Source organism: Lepidochelys kempii, chromosome 9 (assembly GCF_965140285.1).
Source record: "Lepidochelys kempii isolate rLepKem1 chromosome 9, rLepKem1.hap1, whole genome shotgun sequence".
Taxonomy (NCBI): Eukaryota; Metazoa; Chordata; order Testudines; family Cheloniidae; genus Lepidochelys; species Lepidochelys kempii.
In genome coordinates this window covers 34,825,054-34,850,152 of record NC_136388.1, presented here as the reverse complement: position 1 = coordinate 34,850,152, position 25,099 = coordinate 34,825,054, and the positions used below count along the sequence as shown (strand labels likewise).

Below are 25,099 nucleotides of genomic sequence, written 5' to 3'. Positions count from 1 at the left end.
TCCCCCCACCCCCACCCCACCCCCCGCCCAAGACAGTGGAGCTCAGGCTTTGGCTTTGGCCCCACCACCCAGGGCAGAAGGGCTCTGGCGGGCTCAGGCTTTGATTCCCCCCCCTCCTCCCCCGCAGGGTTGTGTAGTAATTTTGATTGTCAGAAGGGGATTATGGTTCACTGAAGTTTGAGAACCCCTGCTCTTACTCATGAAAGAAGCTGACCGGAATGCCCAGATTATTCTGTACCATTTTTAAACATCTGATTGCTGAACAGCAGAGGGAGGCTTATGGGTTATTTTTTTACAGCACATATTAAAAATATTCATTTTCTCTTTTTAATTACTTATTACAATCTATATTCCTAAAAAGTAATATCAGTGTGATGTCACATCAGGTGTGATATGCTGTCATGTCAATAATGTATGAAGTTTAGTCATGAACTTTTGGTATGGATGCATTTGCAGACTTACGTGTGCCTACCAATTGGATATTTGTGAGCGAACAGATTGAATGTGCTCACAAATACCTGATTTGCAGATGTACACTGGTATTTGCTCTCATAGGTGAGGCACCATGCACATATCTGCACGCAAGTTGCATACACTTAACCTTTATAATCAGGCTTGTGGTGTTATAGATGTTCAGATACTTTCTTTTTTAATTCTATATGAGAAATACCAGAAACTTTAATAGAAAGCCCTTGTATTTTGTAATGTGTTTGCTTGTAAGAGGATAACTCCAAATTAATCACTTCAGGCTCCATTTTTCTTTTTCCATTGCTTTTAAGAGATGATTTAATGCTATTATGAGCTACTGGTTTTAATGCTATTCCATACAATTGCTGCTATAGGATTTCCAGGAAGAACAGGTCTGAAAGGAGAAAGAGGAGATAAAGGTATACAAGGATCAGCAGGGCTTGATGGGACATCAGGAGTATCAGGTCTGCCAGGTATGCAGTATCTGCTATGAAAATTAAAAGCAGCATGTTCACAGTACCACATAGACTGTAGAGATGGTGGTAACCACACAGAGGAGTGGAAAACCAAAGTTTTAAGGTTATTATAAAATAAATAATAATAATAATAATAATATGATTACTTAACCTAAACTCTCTCTGTTAATCTACCTCGACTGTGATTATTTCAAGCTTTCCGAAACTATGAGCAGCTTCAAAAAGCTGCTAATTTAAAAAAAAAAAATCTGCTCCCCAAATGTTTCCTTCTTTCTTCCCAGATGTGGAATTCCACCAAATTACATGGGTTTGTTATACAGGACAAGCAATATTAAGTCCTGAACCAATGACAAGTCTAAGATCCAAATATCTCATAAGCCAGCAGCACTAGAAATGGGTGCTTTGTACTATTGAAGAGAAGTTCGGAATCCACTGGTTTCCCAGTGGCATAAAGCAATTGTAACTTCAATGGTAATTGAAACTGCTAAAAGTATTGTGGCATTAAGATTGATAGAAAAGCTATTTTAGATACTTTAGAAGTTTCTTATTTTAATTACAATTCTTCTCTCCCGATACATGATGATGTGGGATGGTGTACTGAAAAGGGTTTATTGAGCCTGGATTGAGATGACGTAGTTATTAACTCAGTTGTGGGTGTGCTACGTATGAGTAGCACAGTCTTTTCAGGCTCATGCGGATAAAACTTTGATGCCATGCTGCATCACCATGTGTTCTTTTTAGCTGTGTCTTTGAGATTATTTCTTCTTAGAAATCATCATATAAAACTTGATTAAGTAAGTAAAAATATATCTGGGCTTGTGCTCACACAAATAGCCCACACCAGGAGAGAAACAGTCCATGTTAGATATCATTATTGACAGACCAAGTAGGCAACAGGAAGAGGCCAGTACCAGTAACAGGAAAAAGCAATAACTAGCAAGAAAGAGTGCTGGTGCTCCAGCTCTGTCCCTATTTTAATGTCTCATGTAGAGCAGAACCAAACCTCACTTATCTGTATATGCAGCGGAACCAGCCTATGTATGCATCTTGTCTATCAGAGAAATTAGGCATATAGGTGGCAATTCTAAATGATATTAAATTAAAAAGTCACCAAACTGAAATGTATCCACACTGACACAAGAAAAGGTCAGGAAGAAACTCCACAAACCACACAAAAAAACCTCAAATCCTCTCTAATCCTATTACAAAGCACTTGGTGGATAGACAGTGTAGGTCCTTGCAATGTGCTCAGAAGTTCACCAGTCTCAGACCTACAAGGGAAGAAAAATCCAAAGCAAAACAAAATCTTAATCTATATCTATGAAGTCCCCAATGGTCTAGACTTGGGATATCACAGCTGTGGAACTGCCAGCCACAGGAACTAAGAATTGCTGCAAATCTGACAGTCTCCAGGCTGAAATACAAGGCCCATTTCTTTGCCAGGGCTTCCAAAAATAATAAAAGTAATGAAAAATCTGTAACTGTGCTGGGCAGAGGAAGAAATTATATTTAGACTACCAATTGATTTAAACACTTCTGAGATGCCATGGCAATGAGCATGGGAATGGATACTTTGTGCTCATGATAAGTGTACTAAGCAGCCTAAATCTGAGGCACACATGTTGAGACAATGTTGATACTTTGTCATCTTACAGGTCCCAAAGGAGTTGTAGGTCTGCCAGGATTTCCTGGAAGACAAGGATTACCAGGACCTCCAGGAGACAGAGGTGATATGGGAATGCCAGGTGATTCTTTATAAAATCTTGTTACAAATTCATATACTAAATAGAAATAGCTGTACACTTACTGTGGGCACAATCCTGCAGTACCTATTCAGACAAGTAATCTTTACCCCCTGAAGTACCTATCAACCTTATTGGGACTAGTCGAATCAGCAAGGATTGAGCTCTATATCTGTAAATATCGAACATGATTATACTAAAGTTAGTGCTACATATGTACTCAGCATGCAATCTTGTAATAAATTTACTGAATAGTATTTTAACTTAACTTAGCTGTTTTAACTAAAACAGTAACTAAAACCTGCTCTTATACAACTGTGGTTAACTTCCTTATGGGGATTGAAGATACTATTAATATTTTGGGATACCATGTAAACGTAGTAAAATGAGATTGATCAACTTGCAAACAAGTTTCAAATCCAGCTAAATAATGTTATTTTGCAAATTTCTTTTTGTGCGTTCATTTACTATTTTCGTCAGTTGTGAAAGATGTGCCAAGATTCTATTAGATATTGTTATAGCAACAGAAATACAATCTGGCTCAGATGAGGCTCCTGCTATTCCTTTTTTTCCCCAATTGACTTTTCTGAGATGAGAAGGAAAGCATGATGTCTCTGCGTGGGTGGAGACTAGAAGTGCCATACAGGACCTGTACAGTGTTTCTGGAGAACGCAGTTAGAATTGGGCTGATATGTAGCAGTACTACTGCTAGTCTTACCTTGACATATCATATTTTATCATAGTCACATGCCAGCCACGTGTTCATGGGTCTCTCTGAGGGAACTCCTGCTTGGAGTGAAAGCACAAATCATTCTCTCAAGTGTGTTTAGAGACCTATAAAGTGGGAGAGAGAAGCTTGAGAGTCCACTCTGAGCACTGATGAGGAGCAGCTCGGATTTAGCTGCAGAGTGCTGGTGTTTGGGCTGCTGTGGAAGAGGAAGAGGCTGGCTAAAGAACTCATGCTCAAGAACCCAGGAGGGTTTTGGGAGCCCCCCCGCCACACACGCACACACACACAAATATACATAATTTACAATTAATTAATTTAATGCAAAATGCAATGGTCAAGTTGAGAAATAAGCTCTCAGAAATCAGGATACAGTAACTCCTCGCTTAACATTGTAGTTATGTTCCTGAAAAATGCTACTTTAAGCGAAACGATGTTAAACGAATCCAATTTCTCCATAAGAATTCATGTAAATAGGGGGGGTTAGGTTCCAGGGAAATTTTTTTTCGCCAGACAAAATACACTCACTCTCTCTCTCTTTCTCTCTCATATATATATAGATCTCATTTATATATATATATATGAGAGAGAAAGAGAGAGAGAGTGAGTGTATATATACACACACACAGTATAAGTTTAAACAAACAATTATATACTGTACACAGCAATGATGATTGTGAAGGTTGGTTGAGGTGGTGAACTCAGAGGGTGGGATATTGCCCAGGGAATGCCTTACTGCTAAATGATGAACTAGCACTTGGCTCAGCCCTCAAGGGTAACACGTTGTTAATGTAGCCTCACACTCTGCAAGGCAGCACGAATGGAGGGAGGGGAGACAGCATGGCAGAGAGACAGACACACACCGTGTGTGTGAGAGAGAGAAGAGCATTGCCCCTTTAAGTACGCTGACCCCATTCTAAGTACACTACCTTTTAAAGTAAATCAGCAAGTTGAGACAGCAGCTGCTGCCCGCAAGCTCCCTGAGTCCTGTCGTGTCCCCCACCCCACCCCCGCTCTGTGGAGATGGGGTAAAGGAGTGGGGGGCAAGAGCAGGGGGGGGAATACCCTGATATTAGCACCCCTCTTCCTGACCGCCTGACCCCCGCGCACAGCAAGCAAGAGGCTATTGGGAGCAACTCCAAGGCAGAGGGCAAGAGCAGCATATGGCAGTCGGGGGAGCGACAGCTGAATTGCCCAGCAATTGATAGCCTGCTGGGTGGCTGCTGCACAGGGAACTTAGGGGAGCAGGGAGCTGATAGGGGGGCTGCCAGTCCACCCTAGTTCCAAGCCCGCACCAGCCAGCTGCAACGGGCTGCTCTTTACGCAAACAGTGGACAAAGCAGGTGGCTGCCAAACAACGTTATAAGGGAGTATTGCACAACTTTAAACGAGCATGTTCTCTGATCAGCAATATAACAACAAAACAATGTTAACCGGGACGACTTTAAGTGAGAAGTTACTGTACTCCAAAAGGTGAGGCTGAAAGTTCAAATTTAATTGTTCTTGTCCTTATGGTCTCTTCATATCATTTTGTATTTTTGTCAACTGACACAATATATGATATTATGCCAATTTATATAAGATTACAGAAGAAATTTTGTTTTACACTTTGGGCTAAATTTATTACTCTATGCACTATTTTTTTTAAGCAGACCTCATTTTAGCCTCAAATTGTGTGCCTGCAATTAACTGGAGGTATAAATAATACAATTTAGCAATTTGACTATCTGATTGTCCTTGTTGTTAATGTTGTGTCTAACTGCTATAATTTCTGCAACTCCAATTAATAGTGGGCACAAACTAGCACCCACAGAATTCAAACCCATTAAAAAAGTATAGGGCATCACACCAATCTTGCAAAACATGATTGACACAAAATTCACAGGAAATTGCTGGAGGGATGCCATGATATAGGAAAACTCTTCTGGGATTATCCCAAAGACTTCAGGTCTGATGCTGGAAAATTGATCCAAGAGTTATTTCAGGGATATTTTCCCAAAACTATTATTAAAATATTAGGAAAATGTCTTGATTTGCTGAAGTTAAACAAAGACAGAACTTGTTAAGATTACTTGTGATAGCAGCTAATAAGTACAATGTACCTTCTGTAACTCATAATCTATACTATCTCAACTCTGCTGTTTTCCCTTACTACTTTTAATTGCAACCATTTCTTTTAATATGTATGTAAGAAAATAAATTGTACTGTCAGTTATCTGTTTTACTTTAATAGGCCATAAAGCATAGGAAATATCTAGTATGATATGTTATGGTGATGCTTTTGAGAGTGATACCTATATTTGCATCACTCCAGGTTCTAAAGGGGAGAGAGGATCTCGAGGTTTACCAGGACCATCTGGTGCACAAGGCCCTCCAGGCCTTCTTGGTTTTTCAGGTGATAAAGGAGAACCAGCTAGTTCAGCATCTGGGCCTCCAGGAAAACCAGGACCAAAGGTACAGCAAGAAGACAATGGATAAGCTATGGTAATGACACAATAGGCAGCACCTTTTGAATGTGGATGAAATAATGTGAAGTATAAGCAAGGGCAGAAAAATTTTATGGTGCAAGCTAACCCATTCAGCACTGTAGGGAAATAATCTGCTGTTGATGAGAAATATTGAAATCCTATCCTGTCAACATTTTAGGAGAAATCAATGAGTTGGTTTTTTGTTCCCCTGTGTCCAGGAGTTTCATATTTGAAAAGATGGAACCTCTTGGAATAATTTTCATATTTTTATTTATGAAGACTGATCCTTTTGAGAATAAGAACTGGTGCTGACAAATATTTGCTGACGATTATCAAGTGGTTCGGAAATCCATTTATCCCATTTAAAGAAAATAAGACAATTTTAAAGTTGTGCTATCAGTTTTTGACGGAGTAGTAATGTCAAGATGAAACATGAGTTGTTACTTTTTAAAACAGTTCAATTTTCTCTAGAAAAGTTAGGCCATGTGACTGTAATTCAGTGTCACATATTTAGGTCCATGAGCAGCTAAAACCCACGTTTTCAAATACAAATTAATTGTAATCTATTTACTTGCTGCATAGATAATTTGAAATGTGTGGATCAGCTTGTATGTTGTATTACACCTTAGGCATTCCATCCAATCTATGTGTCTTGATTTTTATACCATGCCCATGCCTGTTCTATCTAGGAACCATTGCTTATTATCTTGGACCTATATGTAGGAACATACTAATTATATTGGGTCGGACCAATTATCCATCTACTTCAGAGCCTTGTTTTTGACAGGTTTCAGAGTTGCAGCCGTGTTGGTCTGTATTCGCAAAAAGAAAAGGAGGACTTGTGGCACCTTAGAGACTAACAAATTTATTTGAGCATAAGCATCCGATGAAGTGAGCTGTAGCTCACAAAAGCTTATGCTCAATAAATTTGTTAGTCTCTAAGGTGCCACAAGTCCTCCTTTTCTTTTTGTTTTTGACAGTGGCCTAAACCAGATAATTCATAGGAAGGTGGAAATTTAAAAAAAAAAACTTCATCTAGACATTTGTGTACAACTATATATTATGGAGAAATTAATTCCCAGGCCCCCAGAGGGTGACCATTTTATATTCAGGAGCTGTTACACTTTATTGGCTTTTACACTAGCTGGTTTATGTGGTGTTGGTGATACTGAGTGTGTGGAGAAAATAGAGGCCAGAGATTCAGGGAACTGCTTTGTGAGATATTTAAAATACATTGGACATGTGTTTCAGAAACTAAGATCTCTCTTTGAAACCATCAGTGGTGCATTATAAAATTTTAGAAGCAACATGTCATATGCCTACTTTGATATTTTCTGTCTGCAGATTATCTCACAACAAATAGCCATGATTATATTCACATCAGCATTAATACATGTGATTTTTTTAGAAGGCTACTAATTCAATATGCATTTTAACTTAATTAAAATCTTATCCAAAATGTATTTGGCTGCTGCTTCTTAGGGTGATCCAGGTCCCCCGGGAGAAATGGGAAGAAAAGGGGTAAGAGGATCACCAGGTCAACCAGGACTTGTAGGAGAACCCGGACTAGCTGGAAACAGGGGGGATTGTGGAAAACCAGGAGCTCCAGGTGAGCTTTGGTTTTGGAAAATGGTGAGATTTTACATGCTTTTAGCAAAAGGGAATCTCCAAATCCTCCAACAGAAATAACTAGGCCAGCTCCTCAACTAATGGGAGTTGGCAAAGCACCATTGAAATTAAGGGAGCTGTGCTAGTTTACATCAGCTGAGAATCTGGTCCAAGTAAAATCATAGTAGATCTAGCAAGCCATTAACTCTGGATCCAGTATAGATCTGAATTCAGGGTGATGCAGCTTTTTCTTCTTTTTCTTCCAAACTCTCCCCCCCATTTACAGGGCCATCTGAATGTGCTGGAGATACTGGCTCTAAAGGGTGCAAGGGGGTGGCAGGACCAAGAGGCACTGAAGGCCCTCCAGGTTGGATTTTTATCCTCTCTCTCATTTCTTTCCCAGCTCTCTGCATTCTTGGTTGTTTCCTCTGTTGACATGAGATAGCTGAGATTTTCAATTTCTTCTATCAGAGGGGTAGCCATGTTAGTCTGTATCCACAAAAACAATGAGGAGTCCAGTGGCACCTTAAAGACTAACAGATTTATTTGGGCATAAGCTTTCGTGGGTAAAAACCCACTTCTTCAACTACAAGTGGAGGACCAATGCTGAAGGCCAATTCAGTCAGGGTGGATGTGGTCCACTCCCAATAATGGATGAGGAGGTAGTATTGACACTTGTAAGGTAACTCCCTTCTCTTCACGTGCCAACATATATTTATGCCTGTATCTGTAATTTTCACTCCATGTATCCGAAGAAGTGGGTTTTTACCCACGAAAGCTTATGCCCAAATAAATCTGTTAGTCTTTAAGCTTCCACCGGACTCCTTGTTGTTTTTGTCAGTTTCTTCTGAGTTTTTTGCAAATTACTTTATATATTTTTGAAATTGGGTTCTGAAGTTCTTTAACATTTCCATCATAAAGCTATAGGTACAGTTATAAAGTTTTAGTACAATTTTAAACCCAGAGAAGGGGGTTTTTAAAAATCGGGACACTAAAGATTGCAGGGAGATGTAATAGCCTCACAAGTGGTGAGAAAGGCCTGCTCTGCCTCCTGAAAGATCATTGAGATATCCACAGTGGATGAAAAAACAAAGACCTAGCCAGAAGTAGAAAAAAAGCAGTCAGAGAAGAGAGTGAAAAAGACAGAGGGTGACAGTCCATTGCTAGAGTAACAAAGATCAGAACACTTTAAAATATACATATAGGGAGATGTATACGTATCTACTATACATTTTATTGAAATGAAAACAATGGGGGAAATAGCCATTATCAACAAAATTAGTATTGAGTATTGCCATGTCCAGATTCCCGTCTCATTTACTCCAAGGTAAATCGGGAGTAGTGCTGTTGACTTCCATGAAATTACTTTACATTTATACTAGTATAAGAGAGGTCAGACTCTCATTCTCACTCAGTAAGTCTCAAACCCGCCAGAGGATCTAGGCATTGAGACCCTGAGGCCCAGATGGGGTCCGTTATTGTGATCCCATTGACAGACTGGGTCTTACAATTTCTCTGAAAGACACAGGAAAGTAGCCTGTAAGCATAATGTGGGTCTAATTCTGAATCCATTGAAATTCACGGGAGTTTTGCCAGTGAGTTCTGTGGGAGCAGGATACTGCACTTTACCACCATTTATACACTAGTACAGTTGTGGGGGTTTTTAATGCACCACTGTTAATAACACTCTAGTAAATGAGCATCATTTCCTTGTCATTTTGCATTTCAAACAGATAAGTAAAAATGAAAATGACAGTTTATAATTCTCAGGTGCAATAGGAGCCCCTGGAGCCAACGGAGCTGTTGGAGAAAGGGGGAATCAAGGACAGGATGGTCTTCCTGGCTCCCCAGGGGAAAAGGGAGAACGAGGTACTGCAGTATAATATTTTCATGTTATTTTAAACTCATTTCCTTTCGTGTTCACAATTCTTGTCAATCCTGTGGGCTAAAAGAGGAATCCCCTGAAGTACAAAAATTATGTTGGTAACTAAAAGGTTTCTTTCACACTTCACAAACTTTCTGTATGAATTTTGCATAGGACATCAAAATACAGTATATACACATGGCTCCTGCATGACATTTCTGGTTTATAATGATCATTATATAGTCCATTTTAATGTCCACGTCTACAAAGGTAAGGGTATTGCTGATAATATCTGAGGTGGCCTCAAAAATGCTCTAAGAGTTAGAGATATTACCCCTTTATGGTGAAGCAACAGCCTCAACTGCTAGATGGAATAAGAACTTAGAAGCCAGCCTTGGGTTTACTCATATGAATAAAGTTACTCACCTGCTTACATCTTTGCAGGATCCAGCCCTTTAACTCTCAAATCCTTCAGTTAGATGCTCTTCCTCTTTTCGCCCAGCAGCCACAGAAAGTTACAGTTCTTCCTCATTTACAGAAGAAAAGTGTTTTCACGTTTTTAGCCTCAAGCTGCTTTTTTGTGTTAGTATAAAAACAGATATTCAGTATTTTTTCTTCATATCAAGTTCTTAATAACGACTGTCATATTATTTTCACTTTTCACATACTTAAGTTTCTTTTTGCATTTTTCTTAGTTGATTTAAAACAAATGCAGTGTTTTTCCTGGTTTTTTCTTCAATTTGGTTGTGTGTATGTGTGTGTGAAAATAGGCTTTAGCATTGGTAAGATACGCCTCAAATATGACTGTAAAATGTGCCTCCCAGATTAAAAAGGATGGTACCTCATTCATATTTCCGAGTAGCAGCATAGCACAAATCCAAACTAATAAAGATTTTTCAGATAATTAAAATGTGATGTTTGATCCAGTATATGTTGAACAAATGTATGGAATGTTAGACAAATATAACATGTATCTTCCACCAGTGCTTAAGGGCTGTTGAGTCGCACATGAAATATTATTTTGCAGGTGAACCCGGGTGGCAGATTCCAGGTCCACAAGGTATTTCTGGTCCTAAAGGTGAGTATTTTCAGCTACCATGAGTTTGGTTTTTAAACAGGTTTGGGGATTTTTTTGCCTTAAGCCAAATTCTGCACTTGGATGCTTAAATTGTCACTTAGGCTCTTAAAAAAGAGGGAGAGTGATTCTGTAGTTAAAACCAGTGATCCGGCCCTATTTGTTAGGTTTCAAGATGTCTTACTTGTACAGTTAAGTCTATATGATACAGAGAAATCAAGGACATATTTCCTGCTTTTATAAAGGTGTAGTCAAGCACAAGATTCTCTAGTTTGTTTTCTACAGCAATTTGATTATCAGGATATGTTCTAATACAGGAAGCTGTTGCTACTGTGCACTAGCCATTGTCTGCCAGGATAAAAGAAAGCCACATCCATTTCTTTTCATGTAAATTCCCTTTCACTTTTATTCAGCTCTCTCTTCTTGTACCTCCATGCTTGGAGTTGCAAGAGGGGGAAATGATTTCCTGAGACGGACAAGAGCAGTTCCCAATCTCAGTAATGAAAAGATTTCCCTTCACGTGTAAAGCAAGGAGTTCAAGAACAGCACTATGAACAAAATAAGTCAGTTCTGGATCCTGATATTTTTAGCTGTGGCTTGGTTTAAAAGGATTTACCAGTTCCACCTGAAAAACTATAGCATTTTTTATCATGGCAACCAACAATCCTATGTTGTTTTTTCTTCCTCAACTCTTTCCAGTCCTTTGTCAAAATAACTCCTTCGCACAGCCAAGCTCTCCAGTGCAGTCTCAGAAGAACAGCAGCATGTTACCCATCCCACAGTGAGTGCTGCCTGCCCTGAGCTACATTGTTACAGGAGACAACTTGTTGGTGTAAGGCAAACAGGCACTTGGCACCTACTCTGACAACAGTCCCATTTTCAATGTATAATAAATGTGTGCATTCTTGGTTGCCGGGATTCTGAAAGTAATGGCTGCCCCATTGAAAATTATCTCAGAACTTATTAAGCAACTTTTTATGTTTCACAGGAATCAAAGGTGACAAGGGGATTCCTGGTTGTCCAGGACCAGAAGGTATTAAAGGTCTAATGGGGGATCCAGGACCAATGGGACCTCCTGGATTGAATGGAAAGCCAGGATTCCCAGGTGCACCAGGCATAACAATTCCCGGCCAGAAAGGAAATAGAGGTCTTGCCGGAGTGAATGGAAGACTGGGTGTGTTGCTCTTATTTCCTATTGATGGGAAAAGAAGTTTTAGTATCTAGTGGAGATGGTTTGGCAAATCTAGAATCACAGATGACAGGGGCTTATGCACTTTATGATTAAGCAGACAGTTGCTTTATCAGTTGGTGTATCTTTACCATTGCAAAAAACAACGTATGTCTACACAATGAAACATAAAACTAAAATAACATAATGGATCTCAATCCATGAACCACATCTTCTGCTAAAATCCCAATCCTTCCCCCTACCCCTACATAAAACCCTTGGATTCCGTGCCAGCCCTGGGCCAGTGGTTTTGCACAGGTATTACCAAGAGCCTACTTAAGGGCAATGAGGTAGCACTGGTGTCACGTAAAGTCTAATTTGGTCTGAACAGCCTTGGTAACTGGTGCTGGGTGTAGGATGGAAATAACCCAGCTCTCAACCCAGATTTCAGGTTGTGTGTGCAGGGCTCGCAGTTGGAAAAAATACACGTTTATGCTTCTTGCTCTGGAATCATTGAGGGACAATGAACATGGAGCCCCATGATGCCACTTCTGCAGAGTCATTTTTCATGGCAGAGCTGTGCTGTAAATAATGCTGCCATGAAATATGCCTACTGATTGCCTTTACTGATTCAACTTTTTTTTAAAATGTAGGTATTCCTGGTAGTCCAGGATCTTCTGGAACCCCTGTGTACAGCATAAAAGGAAACAAAGGTGTTAGAGGTATAGATGTCATACCAGGACCACCAGGACTGGTAGGCAGTATTGGTCCTCAAGGTTCAACAGTAAGTGAAATGAATACTCCTTCTTTCTTACTCGCTTTTTAATTTCACAGTTTTGGTGAAAATTACACCCAGGCAAAAAAAGTTGTGATGTAAGAAAGAAATTAAGGTGAGTACTTGTTGTGCATAAGCTTCAGAGGGCATCTGTGATAAATGAAGGGGGGGGGGAGGTAGCTCCCTTTTATGGACACCCAGCCAGCCAGTTAGCGATGAAATCCCTGTTAGTAGCTATTCTCTACTTGCTTTACTTGTAAAGGGTTAAACAAGCCCATAGGTAAAAGGAAGGGAGTGGGCACCTGACCAAAAGAACCAATGGGGGGGCTAGAACTTCTTAAAATTGGGGAAAAAACTTTCCCTTTGTCTATCTGTTGTTGTCCTCATGGAGAAGAGACACAGAGCAGCAATGCTGTAAGAAGCTTGCAGCAGGTATGAAAAATCATTAAATCATATCTAGAAACTACTCTTTTGAAACCCCAGATATGTAAATAGACCAGGAAATGTCAAGGAAGACACGATTAGGTTTATCTCTTTTATTTCTGTAAGGCTTGTGGACTCCTCTTGCTAAGACTCAAATGCTTTTGTTTTTTTTGTAACCTTTAAGCTGGACCTCAAGAAAACCATTCTTGATGCTTAATTATTATATTTACTCTTTTTAAATCTAGCAATAGCCTAAGTTCCAGATGTATTTTCTTTCTTTTTGTTTTTAATAAAAGTTACCTTTTTTAAGAGCAGGATTGGGTTTTTTATGTCCTAAGAGGTTTGTGCACATGTTGTTTAATTAGCTGGCAGCAACAGCTAATTTCCTTTGTTTTCTTTCTCAGTTCTTCCCCGGAGGGTGGGTGAAAGGGCTTGAGGGTACCCCACAGGGAGGAATTCCCAACTGCGCCTTCCTGGGTTCAAAGGGGTTTTTTTTGCATTTGGGTGGTGGCAGCATCTACCCATCCAAAGTCAGAGAGAAGCTGTAACCTTGAGAGTTTAATACAAGCCTGGAGTGGCCAGTATTAATTGTTAGAATCCTTGTGGGCCCCCCACCTTCTGCACTCAAAGTGCCAGAGTGGGGAATAAGCCTAGACAGCATCGAACACATCACCATGAATTTTTAGTAGTTTCCTTGCTTTTGCTGTTTTATCATTCCTGAGTGTAGCTCCTGGTGGATGAATTTCTATTTACTTGTTTTCTTAAGAGTGGGCAGAATATTTCTAGCCTGCTTGCAAACACGTAGGGTCAGATGTCGTCATCGGATTACAGTATGTTTGTAGGCACATTTTGCAGTAGCTCAGATATTTCCCCTTTGGACATTCTGTCTCAATTTTTGGTTGAGCTGTAGAAATTAATGGACATGTTTTGTGTCATTCTGTTTGTCTGAAAAATAGCATAGTCAGTAACCTATTGAATTCTAAGTAAAAACCCAGACAGCCTATCTTGCAGTGTCTGAATACTGCTATGATTTTTCTTCATTCTTGTTGTCTGACTTGCAGGGAGTTGAAGGCACCCCAGGCAATACAGGCCCTAGAGGTGAACCTGGCTTTACAGGACTTCCAGGTGTAACAGGTATTCACCTATTTATTAAACATACTTTTTGTGGACAGCACAGTACCAGTTGTATAACTGGAGACATGGAACCTTCTTAGTAAAACGTGGCTGTAGAAGGGTCAGGGATGGAAAATTCACCAGAAGATCAGGTTTGCTCACAACTCATCCTCTCTGGGTTGTGTTTTATTGCAAAGATTCTGGTTTAGACCAACCTGACACCAACTCAATAAAAAGCATCTGCCTTCCCTTCATGCAACTTTTCAATCAATAAACTCACAATACAAAACAGGGTGGCTCCTATGGTTTACGAGACCTTTCAGCCATGGCTTCTAGTCAGCACAGTCAGTTGTACCCTATTCCTATCCACCATGATCCATCATTATGCACAAGGCCAGCGTAAGGATTTGGGGGAAGGTTTACCAAATGATTCTTTGGGATAAATTCAACCCATAGCTGACTGATTTTACATAAAAATGTTATGGGGGTTGGGATGAGGATATGTTTTTAGTTGGCCACAACCCAAGTTCTTTGAGACAGGGACTGTCTTTTATGTTTGCATAGCACCTAGCACAATGGGACCCCGTTCCTGATTGGGCATTCTGGATGCTATTTTAATACAGGATTACGCATTTTATTGCCAAAACAGCCCTGGGTGAATGACCAGGATTCCATCCCATATTTCACAGCTGTTAAAAATAAAAATCTGTATTATTGTAAATTGACTATATTTTACATGTAAATAATTGAGCATCAGTAGTCATGGAACCCTACAGTGCCATTTTTACCAAGTAAACAGTCACTGTAGCTTTTTGTTAACTCTGTGAGATCATGTACCCGGAGGATTCTTAAACGAATCTCTGAAACCACTGACAGTTTTTGGCTTCTACAATCATGCATGTGTCTATTCTTCCTTTTTAGGAGAAAAGGGTAATCGAGGACCCCCTGGACTAATGGGTGCAGCAGGACCTATTGGACCAAAGGGCCACCCTGGTAACCATTATTCTAGTTCTTCTCATTCTAGTGACCTGAAACTTTGTTTTGGGGGGCAGGGTGTTAATATAAAGCATCCAGCTCTTTGTTGTATTTCCACTGTTAGGTCAGCCTGGAGCACTTAGGAAAGCTACATATATCCCAGGAAATCAAGGACCTGCTGGATCACCTGGAAGCCCAGGACTACCAGGAGATCCAGGACCTCAAGGGCCACCAGGATTACATGGTATATGTTTTACCATTTGCCTAGACTACTTGATAAGACTTGTTCATGGTTGGCTGGCACCCTGAATTTCTGCATAGACACTTTTATCTCTCTTAATATCACTTTCCTTTTCTATTGTATTTTAGTGTCATATTGACAACCTCCTATTCATAACTTTGCCCCTAGTTCACTGGATGGGTAAGCAGTTCCCTTAACTTAGACCTGTGCAAAAAAGAATTCATGAACATTTTTGTCATGCTGCTCACAATTTCCTTTTGAGGAGATTCATGAAGATGATATTTGGGAAAGGTGATTAATCTTGACAAAAAATACCCGTTATAATACATAACAAAATGTGTATCTCTTTCAGGGGTTGACCTCATGGCACTTTTGTCTATGATTGTCATGTGTGGGCATTTGTTTTGTTTTTTTGTCTGCTTCATGTCAGCTCAAAAATTGCTTTTTGAAGAATCCTGGCCCCCATCAGGATGAGTACATTCATCCCAAAGGTTCTTAGATGAAAGACAGGAGCCAAGTAAACTCAGCCACCATCCCACTTCCTCTTGACTCCTGTTCCCTTTTTTGTTATCTCTCTCCTCATGTCCCACCTCTGATTCTTACCATCTCAGCCAGGAACTTCCAGAGGAGACCTTCCTCCCACTGAGTGGAGAGCCTTATGCTTTCTTCCCATTTTAGCTTAGCTGATCTTGCCACTGAGACACCGTGCCAGCATCATGCTGATTCCTCCATGGCAGTGTCCTCAGCTGATACTGAACACCATTTCCCAACTGCTTTCAGACTAAAGGAGGGGGTGAGACGAACCAGCAGGGAAGTGGAGCAGATCAGGCATGCCAGAGAAGTGGATGTTCCTAGCAGAAGCACATAAGGCCAGTTAGAACTACTGAGAATCCTGAACCAGCACCTCTTAGCAACCAAAATCAATTTCTGTTTTATGCTATGGTGCTCCTCTGAAATCTGGCCAATCCTTAAGGTGTAAGCTTCCCAAGACTTAGCTGGTTCCCTAAGGGTTAACAAAAGGCATAGAATAAAGGAACATTTTTTGTCTCTTACAAGAAAATTTATCTTATATTGGAATCTAAATTATTTATGGATCTAAGAGCAGCAACTCATACTGTTTTGGATTGTTACTGTACTTTTGGAAAATTTCAATAAAACAGCAAATGCTGAAAAAGGTATATAGTCAGGCCTCGATTTACGCTATCGTTGCGTTCTTGAAAAAACACTGTGCAAATAGAAATAGCTTAAAAAGATACCAAGGGTCTATGGGAAATAAAGGTTTAGGTTACAGGATCACAAGATGACCTACATAATTTATCCAATACAGGTTTTATTAAAATTTTTTAATGAAATTTCAACTTGCTACTAAGCTTTACTGATGTTGAGGATGAACTTGATATGATGATGATGTCGTTTAAGTCAGAACGCTGATGGTTCATCTGGGGTGTCTTGGGAGGCCAGGGAGTGTGGAGCAGTGGCGTAGCCAGGACAGGACACTTGGGTAGGTCCTGACTTCGGGTAGGTAGGCATTGATGGGGGCGGGGAGGGAAGGCAGGAAGGATCAGGGTCACCTCCCCATACCCCCTCCAGCCGGCCTTTCGTGGGTCATTGGACACTCTGGCCCGGATCCCCACACCCCAGTCGCGCACTCAGGGAGTGGGGTCAGGGCATGGGGGCTTGCCCCACTCTGCCAGCCTGGTGCTCCTGCCGAGGATTGGGGCACAGAGGCTTTCCCCGTTCCTCTTGCCCAGCACTCCAGCCGGGGAGTAGGGTCAAGGTAAGGCAGCTTACTCCACTCCACCCAGCACTCCAGCCAGGGAGCGGGGTCGGGGCGCAGGGGCTTGCCCACTCCCCAGCTGGAGTGCCAGGTGCGTGAAGTGGGGCACCAGGGTCCCCCCCAAGGTGTGCGCCGGGGGCAGGGGGGCCCCAGCCAGAGTGTCCATTGCCCCCCGCAAGGCTGGCTGGAGGGGTATGGGGAGGCAACCCTGATCCCTCCTGCCTCCCCTCTCCCACCCCCATCATTGCCCGCCCACTCAAGTGTCCCATCCTGGTTACACCACTGATCTGCGCAAATTGGTGACCGCGCCACACCATGTAAAAGTGAATCCATACTGTGTACAAAAATAAAGGGTCACAATTAATGGACCGTGCGTAACTGAAACCGTGCAAAAAAAGCATGTAAATCAAGGCCTGACAGTATTAATATTAGCTTTAGTTTTGTAACAATCCATTGTGAAAATTAAAACTTTCTACAGTATAACCACTCTTTTTATATCATCTTCCTAATTTATTTGATGTGAAATCTGGTGACAGTAATATGATAGAATTCTGACTTTAAAGCATTTGATTCTACAGAAAATTATGCCACAGTATCTGCTATTTTGAAGCTGCATTCCGGTGTTGTTTGTCTGGCTGATTGTTTTTGGTTTTGTTTGTTTGGTTTTTTTGTAATTGGTAATTGTGTGTATGGAGAATAATTACTGTTATATTAACACACATTCTTGCATATACAACACAGGACCTCAAGGTGTAAAAGGTCTACCAGGCCATTCTGGAAATCCAGGCATACTTGGACCAGTTGGTCCAAAAGGAGACAGAGGATTTCAAGGACAAAGAGGTACAGTGAAGGAGACATAGCTATTTGTGTACCATCATACTGAAGCTGCAGATAAGTTGGACTCCAATTTCTGGGGATCCTTCCATTCTGATACAAATTACATTATGACACCCTCAATCAGGACCAGATTCAGCAAAGCACTTACGCACATGCTTAACTTTAAACACATGACTAGTCCCACTAAAATCATCTCTTTTCAGATCTCATTTGAAAACATACCTTTCCTCCCTTGATAATGCTGCTTAACTTCTCTCTCCCTCTGTGATTGACCATGTTTGTTTATTTAGAAATCCATGTCCACCACCAAGGTGCCTTACTTTTTATATAAACAGTCAATTATAGAACAACAAATTGGAACTGCTTGTTTTAAGTCCTTCACCATAAAATGTTTTTACATTTACCACTCTCCTGCAGAGTAAATCATGTTTCTTAGCATTGTGCATTTGGGGATATAGGTTGAAGGAAGAATGCTGTATAGAATCAAATTGCATTGTATTTTATAACTAATATTGTTTTATTTGTTCCACACAAAAGCTATTTATGTACCTTTTACATTTAACAGGATTTAAAACGTGTATCTGTTTTTTACAATATCTATTTGTATAATGTATGTGAAATTATCAAATTTCTCAAGCTAGGTCAGAATTTAAAAATGTAGTTTTTGTAGAAAGATACATGTAGATATATGTAGGACAATAGCTTGACATAGGAGAGACAGTATATTTCAGTGGATCAGACACTCACGTGGGAGTGAGGAGTTCCAGATTCTATTCCTGACTCTCCCACTGTCCTGCTGTGTTACCTTACACAGGTCATTTCACGTCTGTTTGCCTTCCCAGCTTTTGTCTGTCTTGTCTCTTTAGAGCGTAAGCTCTGTGGGACTGGGGTTGTTTGTCTGTTGGGGATTCTAGACACTACTGGAAGGCAGATAATAATATTTAAGTTGAACTATTTAAAATTTTGTTTTCGGATGGGTTCAGTCACTTCAGAAAGCAATCAGAGACATACTGTTTAAAGAATAATAGGATAAAAATATGTATGTTTTGGGGGTTATTTTTACAGGATGTCCTGGGCTTATTGGCTTTCCAGGAATACGGGGCCTACCTGGTTCCCCTGGTATTTCCATAGCTGGTCCAACAAGAAGAGGCTTCATCTTTACCCGGCACAGCCAGTCAACAAAGATTCCGTCATGCCCATCTGGGACAGCTCAGATCTACAGCGGTTATTCTCTTCTCTTTGTACAAGGAAATGGGCAAGCGCATGGCCAAGACCTTGGTACCATCTTAGAAAGAAATTTAAAACCATTTACTGTAAAACCCATGACCACCTTACTGAATAGGGGAATAAGCCTAAACTACTGATGGGAAAGGCAAATGTGCAGTAAATATCTCATAATTTACCTGAAATGAAAATATTGGTCAGAGATACTAATCTCCACTGTACACTAAGGACTAAATAGTGCTCATGCAACCAGTCCCATAAAAGGGGAAGCAAGTAGCTCTCCCATATCAAGAGAGACCCAGGGAAGGAATCCTGGCTTAGAGAAGCAGTTCCTTCCCAGCATCCGCATCTCCTTTGCCCCCCTTGGCCATTCAGTATCAGGGACGAGGTGAAGGATATCATTGCACAATTAATCAAAAGAAATAATTCCTTGCTTTCAACAGATTTTGTTCTTAGCCCCCATGCTATTTTAATGTAGCCTCTTTGTAATTAATTTAATCATCAGATTACCTTACTTATGGTACAACTGTACAGAAAAGTGGCTTTTCTTTACATCCTCTATCTGTATTTATTCTTAGTGTGTAGTTTGGATCTCATCACATGGCTGTTCCATTTGTTATGCTAAATATCTCTCATGGCTTTCACAAAACTGCCATCCTATGTCTTTCAGGGACAGTTGGTAGCTGCCTGCAGCGATTTACCACCATGCCATTTTTATTCTGTAACACCAATGATGTTTGCAATTTTGCTTCTCGCAATGACTATTCATACTGGCTGTCAACTACAGCACCAATGCCAGAAGACATGGAACCAATCTCTGGCAGCGCCTTACAGCCCTATATTAGCAGGTATGAGTTTAATAACTTCAGCCCTCTTCCGACCTACACAGATAACATTTATTTTGAACAGCAAAATGTGAAATACAGATGAGTTAAGCTTTCAAAATGCAAAAGTATTAAAAAGTACTATGCCAATAGCTAACAAATTATCCAGACTTGCAATAACAATATCTCTCTGTGAACAGAAGAATTTGTGAGGCTCTAGTAGAAATATTTCAAACTGATCTTACTGAAATCCAACCTCCAGTCACAGTTCTATAATATGATCTTGTTTTTTTCAGTCAACCTGCCTGTCTTAGCCAATACAAGCTCTGAATTTGACCACCTGGATATTTGATCACATTTGAATATGTGTTTGATATGTGGTACCAAAGTCCCAAATGGTGAATAATTTAAATCTAACCTAAATGAGTAAATATCAAGAAGACCCTGAAACCAAAACTGAGACGTTCATTTAAAGAGATAAGATGGGTGGGGTAATATCTTTTATTGGACCAATTGCTGTTGGCAGGGCTGTCCCTACCTATTCTGGGGCCCCATGCAGCCCCAGACCTCTGTGGGGGGGGGGGGGGGGGAGGGACAGGAGCTGGCCCCAGGCCTCCATGGGGGGTGGGGCGGGGTGGGCTGGCTTGCAGGTCACGGGGGAGCCATCCCCCAGCACTCACCAGCGGCACAGCTGGGGCCAGGTCGCTGCACTTCCCGCCGCCGGTGAGTGCAGGCCCGACCCTGCTGCAGAACTCAGGGAAGTGGGGGCAGGGCTGGGGCGGGGAAGGGCGGGGAGCAGGGGCTGGAGCAGCACGTAGCTGCACAGGGCACCAGGAAATTTGGTGCCCCAATTTCCTGGTGCCCTACACAGCTGCGTACTTTGCGTATGGGTAAGGTATCTGGCTGTTGGTGAGAGAGACAAGCTTTTGAACTACACAAAACTCTTCTTCAGGTCTAGGAAAGGATGTCACAGCTAAATACAAGGTGAAACAGATGGTTTAGCTTCTAACAGATTAGCTTATTACAACAATCTGTAACTCACTTATCCCCCTTTTTTGTCCTATGACTGCAGGGATGTTGTCATAAATATAAAGGGTAACCACCTTTCTGTATACAGTGCTATAAAATCCCTCCTGGCCAGAGACAACATCCTGTTACCTGTAAAGGGTTAAGAAGCTCAGCTAACCTGGCTGGCACCTGACCCAAAGGACCAATAAGGGAACAAGATACTTTCAAATCTTGGGGCGGGGGAGGCTTTTGTTTGTGCTCTTTGTCTACGTGTTTGTTCTCTCTTGGGACTGAGAGAGGCCAGACAGAAATCCGTCTTTTCCAACCCATCCTAATCCAAATCTCCAATATTGCAACCGATATAGGTAAGCCAGGCAAGGCGGATTAGTTTCTTTTGTTTTATGTGAATTTTCCCTGTGTTAAGAGGGAGGTTTATTCCTGTTTTCTGTAACTTTAAGGTTTTGCCCAGAGGCGGATCCTCTGTGTTTTGAATCTGAATACCCTGTAAAGTATTTTCCATCCTGATTTTACAGAGGTGATTCTTTTACCTTTTCTTTAATTAAAATTCTTCTTTTAAGAACCTGATTGATTTTTCTTTGTTCTTAAGATCCAAGGGTTTGGGTCTGTGTTCACCTGTACAAATTGATGAGGATTATTATCAAGCCTTCCCAGGAAAGGGGGTGTAGGGCTTGGGGGGATATTTTGGGGAAAGACATCTCCAAGTGGTCTCTTTCCCTGTTCTTTGTTTAAAACACTTGGTGATGGCAGCATACTGTTCAAAGACAAGGCAAAGTTTGTACTTTGGGGAAGCTTTTAACCTAAAATGGTACAGATAAGCTTAGGGGGTCTTTCATGCGGATCCCCACATCTGTACCCTAGAGTTCAGAGTGGTGAAGGAACCCTGACAGATGTTAACAGGCCACTTCAACTTGAATGGTCCCTTAGAATATGAGTTAACTAATTATGCTAGACAATCTTGTATTTAGCTGTGACACCCCTGAGTATCCTTCCCTGACCTGAAGAAGAGCTCTGTCTGTGTAGCTCGAACGCTTGTCTCTTACACTAACAGAAGTTGGTCCAATACAAGATATTACCTCACCCAACTTGACTCTCTAATATCCTGGGACAAACATGGCTACAACAACACTGTAAATGTTCATTTAAACATTCTGGTATCCTAATTAAATCTAGGGTATGTTTAATTTGCATAACTGGCACAAGAAAGACAACCCAAAGTCTCACTGACCCTGATGATATTAAGAAGCAATAGTTACATAATAATCAGCTGCTCCATGTGCAGGCGTATTAGATTTGGACAGGCTAAAAGGAAACAGATGTCATTTCAACATTAGGAATGTGTTGTCTTCTTACAGCTGAATTTACTTTAATGAACATATACTGGAATAAACCATCATTTCTGTGATCAGTGCATGAAAATTACAGACTGAGGCTGAGAACTCTCGTGCATAATGTCTCAAGGCAGTTATGCAGTGTAGAGTCTCATTTTACATCCTTTATCTGTTTACAGACCCATCTTCAAGACTCTATCACCATAGTGTTTGGAGACCTCCTGCACCTGTAGAGCCAGATTCTCCTGTCCACTACAGCCACTTTGCACCATACCACCCATGTAATCTGCCCCTAAAGCCATCTTCACTGGACCAGGGAGAATCACACTACTGCATGCACAGATGATTCTTAAGAGATGTATAGCTGACAGATCTCTGTCCTTTCTGTCAGAGTAACGGAGCATCAGAGTTTCAGATAGAAGAGAATATGGCTGGAAGAAATGGAGCATGGCTGTGGTGCTCCTGTACTGTGTCAGTCCTCAGCTACATTTTTGGTCCCATGTGGCATTTTTCAGCCTAGCCTACGTTTGAGAAGCCCTCAGGCAACTTTAAAACATCAGCAGCACTGCACAGAGCATCAGTAAGGTGCAAAAGCAAGCTTTAGATCAGCTTTGCACACACGCACCCCCCTTTGCATGCAGTCCATGCAGTTCAGTCAGACCCCAAGGTTTGGTCTATATTCCTTCATTAGTGGATGAAACAGATTTTTCTAATCATGGCAGAGTATTCCAGCATAAAAATATATAACACCCTAAGCAGTGAGCATCTAAAGCAAGCAAGTTTTAACCTTTCATTTCAATAATGGCAGCATTAGGATGATCAAAGTGTTCTAGGGCTAATCTCACCAATTTCTTGCAGTGTATATGGATGAAAATTGTGAAGTCATGTATTTTGGGTAGTCTGGTACCTGACAGCTGGTTACCAGTTTACCTGTTTCCATGGGGGCAATGTTATGAGTGCAAATTCCAAAATTCAGACCAATGCCTGTAATGGGATGGGAAATTGTATCAGTAAGATCTATAAATGTCGTCTTGATTTTTTTCACCCAATACTTATGTTTCATATTACAGATGTATTGTTTGTGAAGGACCAGCAGTGGTAATAGCAGTTCACAGCCAAACAACTGCACTTCCTTTATGTCCTCAAGGCTGGATATCTCTGTGGAAGGGTTTTTCCTTTGTTATGGTAAGGGGGAAAATAGACAAAAAATACTTTTCATGTGGAGCAACACCCTTTTACATGGGGAATGGGGTTTGCTGTCTTCCCAGGATTTGTCCCTAATGTAAAGCTGCTTAGCGAAGAAAGGAAAGAAAGACAGCTTGTTTCTAGGATGTGGTTACCACTGGGTGCTGATTTTAAACATGCAGATTTTTATCAACTACAAGAGGTTTCCATCCAAAGTGTTCTACTGTAAAGGGTCATTTTATGGGCGTTTCTACAAGCATGTTTCCCACTGCAGATAAGTTCCTTCTCTGCTTTTTATGAAGAGAGAAGCAATCAGTGCAAGGGAAAACGATTCACAGGTGATTAAAACTGGAGAAATGGCTCATTTGAAATCAGGTTACTATGATACTTAACTAAGGAGGTGCCAAACCTCTTCCAGGGAATTTCTGTCTTTGTCCCGGGCATGGTTATCATGACCTCTCCCCGTGACAGAGAAAAACACCTTTGCAGGGATTAGAGAAATACCACAAAGTCCTTTGAATTGTCCTAAAGCTTCTGTACTGGACTTCATTACAAGGTAGTAAATTGTATTAATGTCAAAATAATACCAGCCCAAAATATAATAATTCATCATTCAATACAATTAATCGGTGCTGATGGTTGTTTTAGCTCGATTGCACAATGGTACTTTGCTAGAATGGTACTTCACACGTGTTTTTTAGAAAGATATTTTTTGCATTCTGTTCAGTAAAAGGTGTTTAGCAGTGTCAAAGTCAGATTCAGGACTCACATAATTTGTCAGGCCACTCTGTTTATTAGCAAAGCGCTTTGCCAAAGCACCCAGATGTGAGCCCCTCTCTGAGGCTAAAGATAAATTATTTATACAGCTAAGCCAAAGCCAATTTAACATAAGAGACAAAAGGAAGCAGAAACTGACAAATATACATACATATCTTATATGCATACTAACGTTTACCAATCTCCTAGCTCAGTAGGAGCTCTAAGTTAATTAGTTTGAGGACCCATTGTCTCACACACCTTAATGTTTCTCTTCCTGACAACAATATTTCAACAAACCCTTCAAGTAGCATTTCTTTAATGAATTATAATTTCAATATAATTCATTCTACTTTCACAGCAGATGTTCATTAAAGATAGTTTTGTGGTTACAGTATACAAGTGCCGGTTCAGAAGCCTCTGGCCAAGCATTGGCATCACCTGGATCCTGCTTGGAAGAATTCCGAGCCATTCCATTCATAGAATGTCATGGTAGAGGGACATGCAACTACTACACAAATTCCTACAGCTTCTGGCTGGCTTCACTGGATCCAAGGAGAATGTTCAGGTAACCTTTGCTTTCCCAGTGACTCAGCTATGACCCTTTGCCCTCATCCACACCAGCCACCATTGCTGCAGATCCAGGGGTAGCATAGGAGCCATTAAGTTGGCTGTACACTATCTGAACATCCTGCTAGTCATCCTTTTGACAGGTTTCAGAGTAACAGCCGTGTTAGTCTGTATTCGCAAAAAGAAAAGGAGTACTTTTGGCACCTTAGAGACTAACCAATTTATTAGAGCATAAGCTTTCGTGAGCTACAGCTCACTTCATCAGATGCATATCGTGGAAACTGCAGCAGACTTTATATATACACAGAGAATATGAAACAATACCTCCTCCCACCCCACTGTCCTGCTGGTAATAGCTTATCTAAAGTGATCATCAGGTGGGCCATTTCCAGCACAAATCCAGGTTTTCTCACCCTCCACCCCCCCCAAAGCCCCTCAGCCATGCG

At 40.9% G+C, this 25,099-nt stretch overlaps 1 protein-coding gene across 1 annotated transcript in view; it reads left to right on the top strand.

Moving 5' to 3' along the window:
• The window catches only part of COL4A3 (collagen type IV alpha 3 chain), a 113,254-nt gene that overhangs the window by 84,354 nt on the left and 3,801 nt on the right, over positions 1–25,099 (top strand). Inside the window, exons 25-38 of the mRNA XM_078854333.1 lie at positions 2,600–2,689; positions 5,728–5,867; positions 10,381–10,431; positions 11,128–11,209; positions 11,417–11,602; positions 12,250–12,380; positions 13,856–13,928; positions 14,829–14,900; positions 15,007–15,126; positions 17,642–17,740; positions 18,803–19,015; positions 19,632–19,809; positions 23,213–23,327; positions 24,479–24,651. Coding sequence (XP_078710459.1) covers positions 2,600–2,689; positions 5,728–5,867; positions 10,381–10,431; positions 11,128–11,209; positions 11,417–11,602; positions 12,250–12,380; positions 13,856–13,928; positions 14,829–14,900; positions 15,007–15,126; positions 17,642–17,740; positions 18,803–19,015; positions 19,632–19,809; positions 23,213–23,327; positions 24,479–24,651 — 1,723 coding nt within the window. The remainder of the gene's footprint in view (positions 1–2,599; positions 2,690–5,727; positions 5,868–10,380; positions 10,432–11,127; positions 11,210–11,416; positions 11,603–12,249; positions 12,381–13,855; positions 13,929–14,828; positions 14,901–15,006; positions 15,127–17,641; positions 17,741–18,802; positions 19,016–19,631; positions 19,810–23,212; positions 23,328–24,478; positions 24,652–25,099) is intronic.